The sequence below is a fragment of the Chironomus tepperi genome, unplaced genomic scaffold (genome assembly GCF_022539635.2).
Source record: "Chironomus tepperi strain 1889 unplaced genomic scaffold, CSIRO-AGI_Ctep_v1 contig_9, whole genome shotgun sequence".
NCBI lineage: Eukaryota > Metazoa > Arthropoda > Insecta > Diptera > Chironomidae > Chironomus > Chironomus tepperi.
In genome coordinates this window covers 1,080,255-1,098,894 of record NW_027226131.1, presented here as the reverse complement: position 1 = coordinate 1,098,894, position 18,640 = coordinate 1,080,255, and the positions used below count along the sequence as shown (strand labels likewise).

At 31.7% G+C, this 18,640-nt stretch overlaps 3 protein-coding genes across 3 annotated transcripts in view; all 3 read right to left on the bottom strand.

The window, feature by feature from the left end:
- The window catches only part of pio (zona pellucida domain-containing protein piopio), a 68,992-nt gene extending 66,055 nt beyond the window's left edge, over window positions 1–2,937 (bottom strand). The window contains exons 1-2 of the mRNA XM_070634828.1: window positions 2,494–2,937; window positions 1,397–2,045 (exon numbers count right to left, since the gene is read on the bottom strand). The gene's annotated coding sequence lies outside the window, so the exon portion shown is untranslated. The remainder of the gene's footprint in view (window positions 1–1,396; window positions 2,046–2,493) is intronic.
- A 1,168-nt stretch (window positions 2,938–4,105) lies between these two features.
- LOC139085819 (shematrin-like protein 1) lies at window positions 4,106–4,792 on the bottom strand. Its single transcript, XM_070633986.1, has one exon. It carries the CDS (start codon window positions 4,790–4,792, stop codon window positions 4,106–4,108), a length of 687 nt encoding a protein of 228 aa, XP_070490087.1.
- A 3,856-nt stretch (window positions 4,793–8,648) lies between these two features.
- On the bottom strand, window positions 8,649–13,662 carry LOC139085810 (testis-expressed protein 9). Its single transcript, XM_070633973.1, has 4 exons — window positions 13,022–13,662; window positions 12,117–12,327; window positions 11,868–12,035; window positions 8,649–8,867 (listed from the first exon to the last, which is right to left on the bottom strand). Exons 1-4 carry the CDS (start codon window positions 13,660–13,662, stop codon window positions 8,649–8,651), a joined length of 1,239 nt encoding a protein of 412 aa, XP_070490074.1.
- Window positions 13,663–18,640: the final 4,978 nt, after the last annotated feature.

The following is an 18,640-nucleotide window of genomic DNA, read 5'->3' as shown; positions in this document are numbered from 1 at the left end:
TGATGATATGTACATATTAAGTACAAGTAACACTTGAAGTCTCCTCGATTATCAATTCTATGCAAATAATTTTTTGTTTTTTCGCTCATAATGAAGAGAATAATAAAATTTGCATTTTAAATTCCGACAGTCTCACTCGACACACTTAGTGCATTGAAAAAATATAAGCGTCGATGGGCTGTCAAGTATCATGTAGTTTTTGATGAAAAAGTTAATCTCAACGCACAATGACTTTTCCCGAGCAACACAACATAGTCAAGTGTTGTCCACGCTTTTTTGTGTCATGTCACACACTTAGTGGTACGGCATGACCGAAGCCATACAACATATGGTTCTTGTCATTTCCAAAAAATGTTTTCATACTAGTGTGGTGACACACAGTTTGGAGTCAATTGAAATAGTCAACAGAGTATTGTTGTCCTAACTGTGTATCTTACCACACTAGTGTGTCGTCATAATTTTTTTGGAAATGTCATATGCCACATGTCGTGTGTGGTTTTGATTATGATTCACTTCCAAGGTGTGTCGTGACACAAAAATGATTGGACAACACTGCAATAGAGCAACGTTGTGTCATCGTGTCGTAGTCAAAACGTCATATTGACGTTGAAGTGCCCTAACGACCCCTGTGAGGACTGTATTATGAGACATATCGATATGAGATAATGACTTTTTAAGCAACGTTGTGTCAACGTGTTGGTGACAAAATGTCATATTGACGTTGAGGTGTCCTTATGGCATATGACACATGAAAGTATGGATGGTTAGGACACACGCTACGAAAACGAAACACTAGAAATGTGTCGTAAATGGGATGGAAACACAAACATGTTTCACCGCGCTTGGATGGAATCCACAAGGAAAGAGACGCCCTGGTGCTCCAAAGGCAACATGGTTTAGTACAGTAATGTCAATCAGATGCCAAAACAGAGAATTTGTACAAGTTATGTCATGTGGTCAGCAACAGAGTCAAATGCCTTTTGTAATAACCTAGGCTCCAAGTCGGAGCATGGTTCCAGTAAGTAAGTAAGTAACATAATCAATAAAGCAACGTTGCATCAATGTATTGATGACAAAATGTCATATTAACGTATTATGAGACATAGAGAAATGACGTGCATTTCAACGCACCGCTCGGGCTTGGAAGGCTTTATTTGGAGATAAAATTAATAATACAATATTAATTTGTATTTTAAGCGCTTATTAAATTATTCAAATTAACCCTTCATTTCATTTTCATTGTATTTATTGCTTACTGCTGCTTATAATCATTTATTTTCTTCGATATCTATACCCAACTATCTACTATTGTGGTCTGTGGGAGATAATTGATACACAACATCTAATTAAGTTTTCAAAAAATGTTCAACAATATAACAGGGAATGTGAGACTTACCATGTATTTATTTAAAGTTGTTTTGTATGTTTTTTTAATTTTTTTGTTGAAAAATGTTTTAAAGAAGAAATTTTTTATTAAGAACTAATAAGGTGTCGTCTTATCACAGATGAAGTTCCAAACAGGGACTCCTTATGAACATATAAATTTGTTACAAAAAATATTAAAAAAGGTAGATAGGTTCAAGTCTACGTGCGTGTGCGATACGTTCCCTTTTCTTTTATCCTGTTTTCAACAATTCTTTTGTATTATTATGGGAAGCACATAAATATGGATGATATATAAGGTGTCGCTCATTCAGGATAGCAAAGAATGCACTTTTATTGACTTTTTGATTTTTTTTTCTCCTCTTTATCTCCTGTTTCGTATTTGACTTTAGCCGTTCCTAAATATTGTGTGTATATTTTTTACGATATATATTCTCTTATGACTATTTTTTTCACATGCATGAATAGAGGTTGGAGATAAAATGTTAAACACTGAAAGTATGTTTATCTATATTGTGGCCTTCTTTGATTGCCCTTTTATATTTATCGCCAACTACCACTTGATGCTTAACCTTTATTCTTATAGACTCGATATCTTGTTATTCCTTTTTTAATCCACTTTGATGTAATAATTCACTTCACTTCTGTGCACTTTTCGCAACCTTTAAAAAAATGATTTTTTTTTGCTTTTGTTATGAAAATGAATTTTTTTTATCCTTGGTCAATGATGTTCTGATCGATTTTTTTAATTATGGATATTTTGGAGGAAATTATGAAATTCAATAAATGCAAACTTTAGAAAGGAATTTGACAAGTATTATGGATTCTTATTTGCATAAAATAATAATCATGAACCATTAATTAGAGCAAGAAATTCGGAGAAAGTAAATTAGGTAATTTTTTCACGAAAAAGAAGCAAATTTTTCAAATCTTTTAAATAACGTAATTTTTTGCATAGAAATCAGCAAACAAATGTAAATTTCTCCACAGTCAAGCCTACTTCCAAGAAGCAATAAACTCAACAAAACCAATCAAAACATCAATGATCATAATAAATTATCCAACAGATCCGCAATAATCTGCTACAGATATTTTTGACAAATATCCAACCTTTAGCATCTATCTCATATGCATATGCCGATGTGAAAAAAAAAGTATATCTACTTTACAATCCCAACCGTCATTATTATGGAAAATTATGTAATTTTCACTACCAGCACTAGAAACTTTATATATCTCTTATTTTTATTTTTCCTTCTCTCTTAATATTCATTCATAATAAACAAACGAAAAAACAGCACGAAATGTATTTTTTGTATATTAAATAATGATGATGATCACATTGCCATTAAAACAATGGACACACGAATTTCGTATAGGGTTAAAGAGAGGAAGCAACGTTTAATTAAAGCCAAAAATTTGTGTTTTCTTTCCTTTAACTTCACTTTACTTTTTTTATTTTTTGCTTCTCGATTATCGACGAGAGAAAAAAAAAGAAAAAAAAAATAATCCGCGGATCTCTTTTCACGTCGAGTGCTACAACAATACTGACTACAACAGATCACACCGTCAGCGGAATCGTGTGGTTGCATGCAGAACACAAAACGAGTGAAAAAATAAAATTTATACAGTAAGATGTGTATACGATATAAAAAGAGATACAGTACGAGCGTATAGGTAGCTATAGCTACACAGACCTTAACACAAATACAAACGTTATAAGACGCTATAAAAGACATTGAATACCTTAAAGACACCACACATATTCAAATAAAAAATACATCCGAAAACCCACGATCGATACATGTGTGACTTGAATGCTAATGTTCTGAATTCTTAAGGTTCTATACAGACTGTATATTTTTTTTCAGTTAGGTGGCTCGGTACCCACGCTGCAGTATGAAAATTATTATTAATTATACTCCTGTATTGAGCCCTTTGCCTGGAGAGAATAAGTGTCACTCAATTGACTTTAAATTGAATATAAAGGTATCCTGACTTGTGTTGACGTCGCGACTTGATGATTTAAGATTGGGGGATTTTTGTGTTTCTCTTTTCACAATTTTTTTCCCATTTTTTATTGCTTATTTTTTTTGCACAGAAGTCTAAAAACTGGTTTTGTTGAACTCTCTTGCATTTTTAGCCTAGGCTGCTTACTTTTTTTTTCGCTCCATCGCTTTATGTCCGATGCAATTTTTTTTTTTTTCTCTTTTCAGTACAATTTTTTTTATTATGGCTGTGCCTGATGATGCAAAAAAAAGAGCTTGAACTTTATGTGTATTACTTATTTACCACATTTTTATGATCTGTTTCTCTTGTATCGAATCTCTTGTCTATACGTTTCATCATTCGTTATAATTTTTTTCATTTTCTTCTTCTCTACTTTAACAGTGAGAGAACTTCTTGCTGCTTTTTTTTTGCAGCTATGAATTTTTTAGTAGCATGACTGTTATATGTGGATTATATTATAATATTTATAATAATGATTGGCGCATATAGAAAAACAAACATGTACTTTAAGGGGTTGATTGCTTATGATGTCTGTCATGAAATGGGATTATTGGCTCTTCCTCAAAGTATCAGATCTAATTCACTTTACTATCCCACCCACAGTAAGAAGTAATCTTCTCGTTAAACAAAAGATCATGTGGGCGACTAAAGAACTCCTAGAAGGAGGCTATTGACTGTATCATACTTAGTATTGGAATTTTATAAACGGAAGCTAGCGACAGAAGCAGCTGTAGGTACTATATGAGAAAAATCCAAGGGGGCGAAGTAAGGTTTTTCGTAGTCTTGGTTTTGATGAATTCTCGAAGGCGAGATCGGGTCCGGAACCGAGATTGAGACCTAAACCGAGTCCTAGATCGAGAGAATGATCGGGACGGAGACCTAGATCAAAATTGAAACCGAGACCGAAATCGGAACCGAGACCGAAATCGGAACCGAGACCAAAATCGGAACCAATACTGAAATCGGAACCGAGACTGAAATCGGAACCGAGATTGAAATCGGAACCGAGACTGAAATCGGAACCGAGACCGAAATCGGAACCGAGACCGAAATCGGAACCGAGACCGAAATCGGAACCGAGACCGAAATCGGAACCGAGACCGAAATCGGAACCGAGACCGAAATTGGGACCGAGGTTGAGATCGGGACCAAGACCGAGAACGAAATCGGAACCAAGACTTAAAACGTAACCGAAACCGAGATCGGAACCGAGACTGAAATCGGGACCGAGTCTGCAATTGGAACTGAGAACGAAATCAGGACCGAGACCGAAATCGGGACGGAGACTTAAATCGGAACCGAGATCGAGATCGGAACCGAGATTAAAATGGGGACCGAATTGAGACCGAAATTGCGGCCGAGGAGATTTAAATGCGAGATTTATCCCATTGTACCCCATCTACATCATGCACATCATAACCAAACAATCCCTTTTGACAGATCAGCCCATTTAAGGCACTTACGATAACGCTTCTATTTTTTATTGCTGTTCTATCAGCTAAAAACTCATAAAACAGGACATTTTCTTTTTTAAAATTTATGTCTTTTAATGCGAACTCGCGGAATTTAACTGCTTTTGATTATCGCGTGAACTAGTTCTATATGCATGACTAAACGATCACTACGAACAGGATCTAGCAGCTTAAAGCATTACATCAGCATCATCTCTGAAAGTTATTACAAAATTAAATTAACTGAGGAGTGCCACAAAAGTTGAAGATATTTGAAAGTAATACTCACCATTGTGGATGAAATATCAACAATATCCGATAAAATGTTGATGACAAAATCTGAACTTGATACCCGAATATTTGTGGTGTCCTGTGGTTTGAAATAAAATGCAGTTGTTTATTAGCATGATTAAATTAGGGATTTTATGGAAATTGTTTTGCTTTTGTTAAGATATATGTTCGAGATAAGAGGAGCAGATGTTTTAATTGGTTGATGCAGAGCTTGAGAACGACTCTGGCAGATCGGTTAGGTTCCTTTCAGGAACTTTATAATATGAAGTTTGAGATCTTAATACTCTTGATCTTGGGATAATCCTTAAGTGCCTTATCTAAGCGACATGATGCGGCGCCATGAAATTTGATCGAAATCCACCGTCATGACGAAATCAGGGCAACTTCGTGAAATGAAGCAGTCGTTAATACGACGACTTAGCGTTGTCCTAGTAAATATTAGGTGCTGTTCAGGCAAAATTCATCCTTGGCCGTTAAATTGGGATGTAATCAGCAGTCGGACACCAGCATACGGACACCATCATGTCAACGCTGTGACGGAGCGTAGCTCTGGTGACTACACTGTGCTGCTCGGAGAAGCAAGTAACCTTAAAGCTCTCTTCTTTCATAACAAAGTTCTCTAACGATTATTCGATATTATTTAGGGTCTTGAACCTACAATTCTTTCAAGAATACAGCATAAAAACTCAAAGCAAATTCACTCATTAAACTCAAAGCGTTAAAAATCAGCAATTTGCATCAATCAAATTTAATCCCTGCCAAAAACAATTTCTTCTTTCATGACACAATCCTCATACATGACAACAAAATTACATTCAAGTTCAAGAACATAATTTTTCTTAACAAAATTTCATTCCATTGTATAACATGACAAGAGGAACATCAAAAAATATTAATAAGAATGCGAAAAATTATTCAAAATGCACATGAAGAACATTCTCAGACACACGCAAATTAGCATAGAATAAAAACTGAATTCTTTCATAAATTTTTAATTTCCAGTTCCGGTCCTTGCAAAATTCAGCGGAAAAATGACTCATTGTAAAGTACGTGATTGAATAAATGTGCAGCTATAAGCGCCGATTATGTTGAAAACCAAGGAAATGTGCTGGAAAAAATTGAAAACAAGTTCGGCTCATTTCTCACTTGAGTAGCGTAAAGAGATAAATGTGAATTGCATATTTTGCTAGTGAATGCTCTCTTGAATGCTCATTGAACCTTGGAAAGAATTTTTGAATTTTTTAACGGTTTTTAAAAATTCAAATAGTGTTGAAAGTGATTTCAAATCTAAAATGACCGTTAAACTTGATAAATCCAAAATTGTAATGAAATAACATTCCCTATTTTGAAAATTTTAACGGTTTTTCGGAATTCGAATGATGAAAAATGTGGATTCAAATCTGAAATGACCGTTAAATTCACAAATTCCAAAATTAAACCACTAATCTCCTAAATGAAGCCAAATAAATGCACTTTAGTCATCAATCTTTGCATTACTTTATCCAATATTTCTCTCTTTCCCTCATTTTCGCATTCATGTGTCGCTAGTCATATTGATTTGAATTCAAAAATAGAAAATAAAAGTTGCTCAACGACTTCTTGCATAGTGGCAAGTATTAATAGTATATTTAATATACATCATGAGATGAAAATAATAAGAAGGAGGAAGGAGAAGTAAAAAAATATATAAAAATTATTGTTGCAGCGATGATATCAAATTGAAATTAATACTTATTTTAAAAGATATGTTGTTACATTTATTTGTGATAATCATCTTCAGTTACCTTGAGTTTTTTTATTCATTTAAAGTGCATTTAATGAATGCAATTTAAGAGGAAAAATATTCCAGAGATTAAGAATTTATGTGAATTCTTCTGCCTTTTTTGCCGTGCTCTCGTTGGACTCGCCATAATTTACGAAACATAAAAATAAAAAAAAAAAAGTTCACTGATGTTATGCTCTTAAAAATAATTTATGTAAGGTTAAAGATAGTATAAACATCCATGAGGTCAACATTAAAAACAAGTATGAAAGTCAAAATACCTTAAAGTGAATGAGAAATGGACATTTTAAGCAAAAGTGACTGATAACTGAAACCAAATGGAAGGGATCAATGACAATTTATTGTAGTGGAAATATCAAGGTGCAATGGATTAATGGAGATTTTCTGACGTTCTCTTCTTTAAATCTGTTTTAATTTCACTGCAATGGATTTAAAACCAAAGTGATTTGATACTTTTTAATGCTTTAAAAGAGATTTTTGCACCTTTTTGAAATTCAACGGATTTTTCATATTTGAATATTTATTTGAAGTGTAGTTGTAATCCCTTTGATGTATTTGTAAATTTTTCATATTTTTACTCCCTTTGTGTTTTTTCCAGATTCAGAAAAAGGTAATAAATCTTGAAATTAATTATATTTACAGTGAATTAATCATTAACTTGGTTTTAGGGAATCTTGTTGAGCATCAAATAAGCTATCAACATTAATAAGATTAGCTAAATATTCCATTATATTTAGTTTTCAGGATTTTATGGAAAATTGTCAAAAAACCAAACTTAATCATCAATTTTGTTTGTTTCCATTAAAAGAACAGTGATGGACAATATTTATTTTTCACGGCACACCTTGATGGTAAGCCTCTATCAAAACCGCACATGGCATTTCCAACTAGATCAAAGTAAAATCATTCAAGTACAAAGAACTTACAGAACACATTAGCTCAACCTAATGTTATTGCCACAATTACAGCAGAATCATCTTAAATCCCTATAATTTTAAATAAAGGAAATCAAATTAATCTCAAGGTGGAGAGTTCACACGTAACAAAAAGGCAAATAGATTATTATTAAGTCATTAAATAACTGGGAATTAACATTCAATGATACAGTTATGTATTAAAAATAATTGACAGTATGATAATATTAACTAGCTAACAGTGAGGATGAATAAGTGTATTCTCGGTCGAAGCGACAAGATACAAACAAAGCAACATCTTCATTGAGAAAATTTCTGTCTTAAAAAAAAGAACAACAGTCAAGCGAAAGAAGAAAATTGTGAAACTTTATGGTTGGATAGTAAAAAAAAAGTTCTTTTTACAAAAGCAAAAAAGTAAAAATCAGCATCAATAAAATTTATTTAGAAAGAATGGAAAGAAAGAACATTCATTATTTATGTTAAGTCAATTCATTGAAGATAAATATTATAGGAATACACAGAATAGATAAAAAATTAATTTTCTTACATCAGAAATTTAAATTCTCATTCACAATATATTCTAAATGTATCTACTATTATTGTTATTGCCATCATCATATCCATTAATAGATGCACATGTATAAAGAGAAATAAGTCTCAAGTTCTCCATTAAGGAGATGTATATATTGCAATCATTATAAGAATAAAAAAAAAAGATTCTAAATGTAAATTGCATCAGCCAAGTCTATAAACAGAACTAAAGAATTAAAAGAATACAAATCACGATTTTCAAATAAATCAGATCCCCAATTTGACTCATTTGTCAGTAAAATTCCAATCGAGAACTTTAAGAAATTCTTTTTCAGTTATCTCTAGCGCCTTTGCTTTCTCTAAGCATACATTCTGCCGTCGAAGATTATCGATAAGAATGATTTGCTGTTTGTATGCCTTTAATAGATCAAGTCGTCCCTTTCGTAGTTTTCTGATCTTTTCCTCGTATGCAAGTCTCTCCTCCTTTGCTGATTCTCGCATGATCTTGAAAATATATATAAGAGAAGACATAATATGATGATGACGATGGTAAAGTGATTTTATATGTAAGTGGAAGAAAAACACAAATTGTGGATAAAAATATAATTAGAAATTGGATGAATGAAATGGGTAAAATTACGTTAAATTACACTAAATAATCATTAAAAATGCTTTTAAAAAAAAGTAGGGAACAACACGTAATTGTTCGAACTAAGCTGGAGAAAAATCTTATAGACTTATTAGCAAATTAGTCGTTTATTGTTATTGATGTTGCAGATTATTGGTGTCTATTAAGAACAAAACGAACACTTATATTCTTCTAATATCCCCTAATGACTTCATACATTTTCGAAGAATTGTAGCTTCATCTATTTCTACAGCTATCTAGTTGGCGATAATTTTTTTCAGTGTTGCAATGGAAGATGTCTGCCGAAGACAAAGACAGCAGATTCTTCCACAGAATTTGTCTTTCAAAAGATTTTATCTGCGGAAGAAAGTTGTCTTCTTGCAATAAATAAAATTGTCTTTCGGAAGATTGTGTCTTCCGGTAGATTTAATCTTCCGCAGACAACTGTCTTCCAGTAGACAAAAAAAAGTGTCTACAGGAAGACAGAATCTGCATGTAGATTTATTCTTCCGCAGAAAAATCTACCAAAAATTTCATTTTTTTGCAAAATCCCTAATTTAGCAATATATTACCTATTAATTATGTAATATTTATGTTAGAAAACATAAATATTAATGTTTCAATGCTTTTAAAATATTGTAGATCAATTAAAACACATGTAAATCGAGAATAACAACTTTTGATTTTCAAAATGCCGTTATTTTTTGTTTAAATTTATTTTCGCACAATTTTGCATGAAAATTCTATGTAACTTGATATTAAAAGCTTTGAAACATTAATATTGATGTTTTCGAACATAAATAGCACATAATTAATAGGTAATATATTGTTAAATTAGGGATTTTGCAAAAAAATGAAATTTTTGGTAGATTTTTCTGCGGCAGAATAAATCTACATGCAGATTCTGTCTTCCTGTAGACATTTTTTTTGTCTACTGGAAGACAGTTGTCTGCGGAAGATTAAATCTACCGAAAGACGCAATCTGCCAAAAGACAATTTTATTTATCTGCAAGAAGACAACTTTCTTCCGCAGATAAAATCTTTTGAAAGAAATTGTCTTCTGCAGAAAAACTGGCAGATTACAACACTGATTTTTTTAATAACGGATTAAAATTATTTGCAAATTAGAACCTTATAAATGTTTGAAACAATAAACGTTTGTAAGGTTTTCAGCTGACAATTTAATGTAATTTGACATTATTTTTGACATTTGTATCTGAAAAACCATTCAAATGTCAAAAATTTAGTTTCAAAACCTTACAAATGTATGAGAATTGAAGCATTTGTAAGGTTTTTAACGAAGAAAATAGAATTGTTCGTTAATTTTAGAAATTTTTACATGAAAAGCTAATCAAATGTCAAAATTTTAATTTTAAAACCTTACAAATGTGAAATACCTTAAATATTTGTAAGGTTTTTGAAGTGGAAAAACAGAATTGTTTGTAAATTTTGGAAATTTGAACATGCATAACCATACAAATGTCAAAAATTTCAATTTCAAAACCTTACAAATGACAAAAATCCATGCAAACTTCTAAATACCACTCTTAAATCCTTGTAAATGATTGTAATTTATCCAGTTTGCCTTCCAACATTCCAAAATCCAACTTTTCATGCAAAAAATATAAAATTCTAAAATTCATCCGAACAAAGCCTAATCCAGAATAATATCGACAAGTCACGAAAGGAGTCTTAAGTCCACAAGCTAAATTCAAAGCAAAAATGCATAAAACATTATCATACAAAAGAGATTTTCCAGTCATAATAAATTTTTGTCAAGCATTTTTTTAATTAACGAAAGCTACCCAGACATGTTCTGAGATAAACTTCACGAAAAAGAAGAAAAATTTAAATAATTTATTGATTCTTGATAACATTTTGAAAATGCGAAAGGTAAATTTTATTACACTACTTCTGAAATTCTTGTATCTTATAATGACACAAAAGAAGTAAAAAAAAAGTTATGCACGAAATACAGCGAGTAGGAGAACTTTCCTGAAATATATATAGATTTATATGAAATCATTAAGAAAAGAAATTGTTTATCATCCAAGCAAGCGAGAGAGAAGATGTAATTAGGACATGGTGAAGAAGTGGATGAAAAATCAAGATTTTTAATCGAACATTTAAGAATAAAACGAAGCAATTTGAATAAAGTGTGAAGAAATTTGCATTAATTTAACATCATTTGGATGAAAGAATTACTTTGTATATGTATGCGAAGGTTGAGAATGGACTGTCTTAAGCAGTGATGTTATCAAAGAGTCAACAATAGACTTGTTTTGAAGATTAATTACAAAGATATATTAAAGTTGATTTTTCTAATTTTAACGGTATTTAAAAGTTTGAAATTTTAACGGTTACCAAACCAAAAATTCATGATTTTTAAAAATTCAAAATTTTAACTGTTTTTAAAAATTTAATTTTTCTTCTTGCAAGTCTTTTCCAAAAATTCAAAATTTTAACGGTTTTCGAAAATCCAAAAATTTCAACTGTTTTTAAAAGTTTAAACGGTTTTCAAAAATTCAATTTTTCTTCTTATCCAAAAATTGAAAATTTTAACGGTTTTTAAAAATTCAAAATTTAAACTGTTTTCAAAAATTCAAAATTTCAACGGAATTCAGACATTTTCTTGACTTTAAAATGCTTAACAATTGTCAAACCTTAAAATAATTGCCAAACAACAACCCTGTGCATGTCTACAAAACTAAAATAAAAGCACTCAACACTCACAACATTATAAATTCGACTTATTAAAACAGAGCATACGATGAAATTAAAGGACAAACTGGATTCTATATTTAGCAATACATCACTTCCATAAAAGCTTATAGTTGTCAGAATGAAGGAAAAAAAAAGTAAAAAAAGTTACTTACAACCTCGATATCTTTGTATGATTCATATTTAGATTTCATCATATCATGGTCTTCTTGAGTCTTGAGCATTTTCTTCTCCATTACTTGATTATTATGGTTTAATTCTTTCAGTTCATCTTTTATCGTAGATAGCTCGCGATTAAGCTCGGTTATAATGGTATCTTTATCCTGTAAAATACAATCATTACAACAATATAATCAAACAGCGAATCTAATTAGCTGTGTTAATGTTCTTAATTTAATTTTCACCTTTAAGCCTTGCTCAGCACTAGCATTTTTCTCTTGTAATGAATTTAATGATGACTCAAGTGATTCTATTTTTATATTTGCCTTATCCATTAGTCCTGTTAGTTTCTTAATTTTTTTCGATTGCTTTACATTCTCTTTCTCCAGTGTATCATTTAAATTTTTGTTCGCTTCTAGTTCCGTTTGGAGCATTGCGACTTTTGATTTGAGAAATCTACAAAATGGCAATAAAAGAAATTTGAGAATATTTGTTAGATCAGGCTAGAAGCTATAGTCGTTTTTTGAAGATACTGTCAATATTATTCATGGTATAAAGGTTTTCAAAAATTCAAACTTTAACGGGTTTCAAAAATTTAAACTTTAACGGTTTTCAAAAATTCAAATTTGATTGTTTTCAGAAATTCAAAATTTAACGGTTTTCAAAAATTCAAATTTGATTGTTTTCAAAAATTCAAAATTTAACAGTTTTCAAAAATTTCAAATTTAAATGTTATAAAAATTCAAACTTAAAAGGGTTTCAAAAATTAAAACTTGAAAGGATTTCAAAAATTTGAATTCAAAGTGTACAAAAATTCAAATCTCAACGGTTTTCAAATTCAAATTTGAATGTTCTCAAAAATTCGAAATTTAACGACTTTCAAAAATTCGAAATTTATCATTATCAAATATTCAAAATGTAAGTCTGGAAGTGATCTTAATAATGTTGACAGTTTAACCTCAAAAATCAAGTTACATCCATCAAACCACCCAAAACCAAAAATGTCCATCAAAAGAAATGGGCTATAAAGCATCAAAATTATGAAGATGATGTGAATAATAGATATAGGAAAATAGGTTATGTGAAGATCTAAAATTCTTATTTCCCTCCCATATTTATCTCAGCCATCATCATCATCATCACTACTTACTTCAATAGTCCATCATTACTAATTTTCTTCTCAATATATTTAGGAACAATGTCAGTGGCAATTGGTGCAGGCGGTAATTGTTTATTAAGTAACGTTTCCACAACTGTTGGTGGCTCAGTACATAGTGGTACAGCCGATGTATCATCCGAGTGACGAGTTATCAAACTTTCATTTTTAGAGACAGTTGATGTCTCTCCATCTGCTGCCGTTTCAGTCTTTATTGATTTTATATCAGTATAATCATCAGCTTTTCCGTCAGACATCAACGATCCAGACGGCATATGAATATCGACACGACGGCATTGTTGTTTTGTCGATTGACGATGAAAAAATGGATAAACAATTTCCTGTGTCTTCTTTGATGGTAAATTTGTAATATTAATTTTCTTGCACATTAATTCAAATTGTTGTTGTTGTTGCTGTTGCTCCTCCGCAATCGTTTGTCCATCCTTCAGTAATGCCTCATCATAATAATTGAAATTATTATTTGCGGTATGAATCTGGACAGATTTTTGTGGCCTTATAGTCTGTACAGACGGTAAAACATTAGTTGTTGATGGAGCAATTTTCTTGGATTTTGCATTCAATTTTGCATTTAACTTAAATAATTCCTTTTCACGATCGATAAATTGCTGGTCCATCATTGATTATTTCTCTTCTGTTTCTTCTCTGTTACACAATTTAAAATTTGCCAAAAAATACACAGTCTGAATACAGTAAATTATTGCCAGTCAGAATTCTTCTCAAGGCTTGTTTTGATGCTTTAAACAAAATATTAAAAAAAATACTCAGACGACCTTAAAATTATACGGTTGCTATGATCGATCGAATTTTTTCAATTTTCTTACGTTGTATTTGTACGTCAAATTATCCGTTTTTTTGTTATTTTCCAATTTTTCATTTCAACATGGTAACAACAACAACATAGACAGGTTACTAAGAATGGCAACAGGTTGGGAAAAAAGGGACGCATACAATAAACAACGAAAAATTCCCGAATAACACAATTTGTTTCCAAGAAAACCGATACGTTGCCGTCCTAACGGTAAGACGCATGGTAGACCTGACTACACCATGTCCAAGCAGACAAGGAGAATTCTAATGATCATCCTCACAAAATTAAGTATTATCATGAGTACGCTCATTTAGGTGGGTACGCTCATTGTCTGTTAAGTTTGACGGCTGATGTCAAACCATCTTTACAGCGAAGTATACGATTCACTGCATTTGCCTGTGGTTTCTGAGCAGAGTGGATTCTGGGAAATCAAACCATATATAAGCAGAACTATCAGTACGAGAAAAAGTCCTTGGTGGCCGAGTGGCTAGGCAGCAAACTGAATTTCTGTATCAATCTTTAGTAAGTACGTGGGTTCGATTCCCACCAGTGATCAAAATCTCAATCACTATCCCGAACAGATATAGAACATACTCATGAGTAAGCTCACAAAATTGAACATGCTTAGTTAAATTGATTGAGTTTACTCATGATCATGCTCATTTTGGATGAGCATATCTGTTAGAGTATGTAGAGTGCTGTCGATATGACAAGGATTCTCAAAACTCTCACGAAATTACAGTTCCGCTCGGGATATCGTCAAAATAAAACACAAATAAGAAGTTTCTTTACAAGGGAATAATGAAGAATTGTATTGAAAATAAATGTTGGAAGTGCTCAACCCATTCATGCATGAAGCTTTTTTTGTTCGCTGAGTGAGAAATAAAGTCAAATAAAAAACAGTTTAACTCATCACGGGAGTTGATGATGATAAAAAGATATTTTGAATTGCTGGATGTTGTTCTGAACTTCCATGCAGAATTTATCAGTCAAGGTGATATTGTGGGTTGATATCCTTGTCCTGCATACCCATAATTGCACTTTCTCTAATATTCAATGAACTCAACTGGTCAATGTCATTCTCTGTCCTCAATCACTAACAGTCTTTTGTGCATCCTGTCAAATGCCACTCCTTGCTACTTTACTTTTTCAGATAATGCAAAGTGTGTAAGCTTACCTCTACTGTATTGTTAAGTGATACTCCCATGTTTTGGTTTATGATACTTTTGTGTACTCATGTGATATTTTATAGACAATTCGTGTGGTTAACGCATGCTATATTAATGATATACAATGTGTTTTTCGGACTTTAACTGAAATGATATTTTCATCAGTTGCTCCTTACCAATGCTGGGTGGCACATAGCCTTGGAAGAGATACCACAACTGAGTATTGTAGGGGGAATCAATGTCATTTCGGAAGCACTATGAAGATTGATTGAGATTCGGATTGAGGTATTATTTTCTGTAAGGAATCGAACCCACATCCTTATTTAAGAGAGGATTGCAAAATTTCCGATATATTGCTTAGTGACTCAGGCTTACTCGTACATTTGCAAATCCGCCTGCATATGGTTCAAAAGCCCAGATTCCACTCTACTCAGGCAACACATTTGACTAACCCACTGGATATCTATAAACAGAATGAGTCAAGTTCGTACTCTGGTTATATATCCATTCAATTCGCTGACCATACAGATCATCTGTGATACATGGCCTCTCTCAGTTGACGTTAAAAACTGGCTTTATCCCTGATTGCCCTTTGACAATACCAAGTGCTGCACTGTCTTCTTTCAAGAATTTTATGGCAGCCATCGTACGATCCATTAAAGCTCAAGATATATCCGATAGAGATTGCAATTGTCTGATTATGCCTGGCAAGATGTCATCTCTGACAGAGTCATATCGATTGCACATTGCACATATCTTAGAGCATACTCCAAACTTAGACAACCTATTATATCTATCAAATCTAACAATTGAAGTTTCATGTACCGTCTCAAATTATGAAAAGTCTCTCCTCTGTTCCAAGAGGAAATGGATCATTTGAGAACAGTCCATATTTTAACAGCAGCTCAACTTTTAAGAACAACAAACTAGGTCGCAATTGACGGAATTGCCAATCACAAAATTCCATTCACGCTCATTCAAAATTCATCACATACTTTCTAGAAGTTGATTGAATTTCATCCAAATCTAATCGATATCCAAAAATGATTAAATTCTACATTCATTTAAGGGCATCAAGTAAAAGATTAAGTCATGCTGTACATGGAAGTTGGAAAAAGAATCAAATCATCAGAGGATAAATTATAATTTTCATTTGCCTGGCGATGAAAGAGATGAATAAAAAAGAGATGAAACAATTGGTTTGCCGGCAATGATGCTAATAGCATTTTTTAATGATTTCGTAATCAACTCGATTTACGTATGTACATATGAATATCTCTGTAGGGTAAAAAATAAAGGCTGGCTGGATGTAAAGAATGAAATTAGAATAGTTTGAATACTCATCGAACTTATTGAGAAATGAATGTGATTTTGTGGTCGGGCATTTATTATTGAAAGGAATTAAATAAAAACGAATAAAATCCAATATATTTTTTTTACCAGTGTAGAACGCATTTACATTTATGGTTTCCAATAATGATCGCACATGAGAAGAAGATGCCAATAATAAGAATATTATTGTTACTTACTCCATAAAAGAGAGGCACACAGCTTGAGAAGTTCGTAAAAGACCACAAGCTTATGTGTATCGAATGTGTACCTATTATCATCCTTAATATTCATGACTATGACTTCATCAATTGCCCAATTCAATAATAAAACGACTCATTGTTGTGTACTTTAATTACAGAAGCTGTTGATAAATTTTATTTAGTTTGTCTTTGCAATGTTTTGGCTGGATGTTGTTGAATGTGATAATAGATTGATTTCCTGGCTTATGATCTGTCTTAGCAATGAATAGGAATATAGAATTGATGACACTTATGCATTCTTGCAATATTTTTTGTGAATCTTGGATAAAAATGCCGAATTGATTTCTCAAGCTGTATAGCTATGTCTTGGATGTATATTGACTTAGTCTTGTGTTAGCAGTGAAACAAATCCTTCAAATATGTTTATAGCCATCCAAAAATGACAAAAATCTAATAATTAAATTAAAGTAAATTTCCAAAATAAAAGGGGTAAGCAACTATGCATAATTCAAAAACAAATTTTCCGTTAAAGTTTAAGTCAAGTAAATCTTCAAATGACGTCATACAAACTCCAAATGCGCTCCATATTAAACACTTTAATAATCATTTTTCATCTTTCGTATCGTTGCATGACCTCTTGCTTAATAATCATCGCCTTTTTGCCATTTTTCCCACTATAGAATAACAATAATTGAATTCGATTTTCAAAAAAATATAAAATTGTATATATTGATCGATCACAATCAGACGATGGTACAAGAATCTTTTTTTATTTTTTATTTCGTCTCCCTCTTGCTGTACCTTCTTCAACATTAAATTCTCCATTGTTTGCACAAGAATAGATCAAGTGATTTTGCAGAATTTTTTTGAGAAAGAGAATAGCAATCTTCATCTCATTATTACTTCATATTATATCCATGTGATTTTTGAATATTTCGAATGGATGATAAAGTATTTCCACTATTTGCTTTTATTGTACACAAGTTGTACAGTTGATTGCGAAATTATAAATATTTTTGTGAGGCTTATGTCATACATCATTATGGAACGTGAGTAAAACCGTTTCTCCTCTTATTCGATTAAAAATATTCTCTGGATGTGTCATGACAGTGACATGTGAAATTTTCTAATGTTCTGACGTTGTCGGCCTGAAATAGATGTTTTTAACAATTCAATTTTTAGTAAAGAAAGATGAGAATTTTAAGCTTTACATGAACGGATATTTCGAACATACTAATGATGAAGTGTATGAGTAATAAATGATCTGTACAAAATTTTGTACGGAACAAGAAAACAGTTTAAGTACTTTTACTAAAGTGCTTCTCATAGAATTTACAGAATCTTTCTAAATGACGTGATGTTCTATTTTAAAATATTACTTAACTGTTCTGTTTGAAAGTTGCAATGTAACTGTCATTTAAATTTTGAATTTAATGAGCTGAACTGTCATTTTAATTTTGAACTAATTGAACTGAACTGAATTGAATTGAATGAATAACTGAACGACTTTTTTGTTGTTTTATTAAAAATTGTGGAAATTTCATTCAATTTTACAAGCTTTAACTATTTAAGCAGTTCTATTGAAGTAATTGAACTTTGTGGACAGTTAAAAGCAATTATCAATATCTCATAAATCACATTACAAGAGTTAAAATCATCAAAAACATATTTTCAGATGAAAATTCCTCAAACTCGTGGAATTTTACAAACATCCAGGATGATCAACAATACTGGCATTCTGATTGTCATCTAACTATTCTGTGCCAAATTCTAAATTACACTATAATTAAGGAAGACTTAAAAAACATTCTATCTGCAAAAATTATATTAAATTACAAAAATTCTCTCAGATTGATAAGTCAACAAAAGTCTTTTTGTGAAAGCATAAAACCCGTTAAACTCTTTAGCGAATGAGAATCAGTCAACGGAAATCGGAATGATGCTCATCAATAAAAAAATTTTGTTGGCAAAAAAATAAAATTCACAACTCATCTCAAGAAGTGGAACAAGCTTTTGTGTCATTTTCATCACATTTCCTGCATTAATTTTGCTTATTGTACAGCGGTGAAAGACATGCTCACTT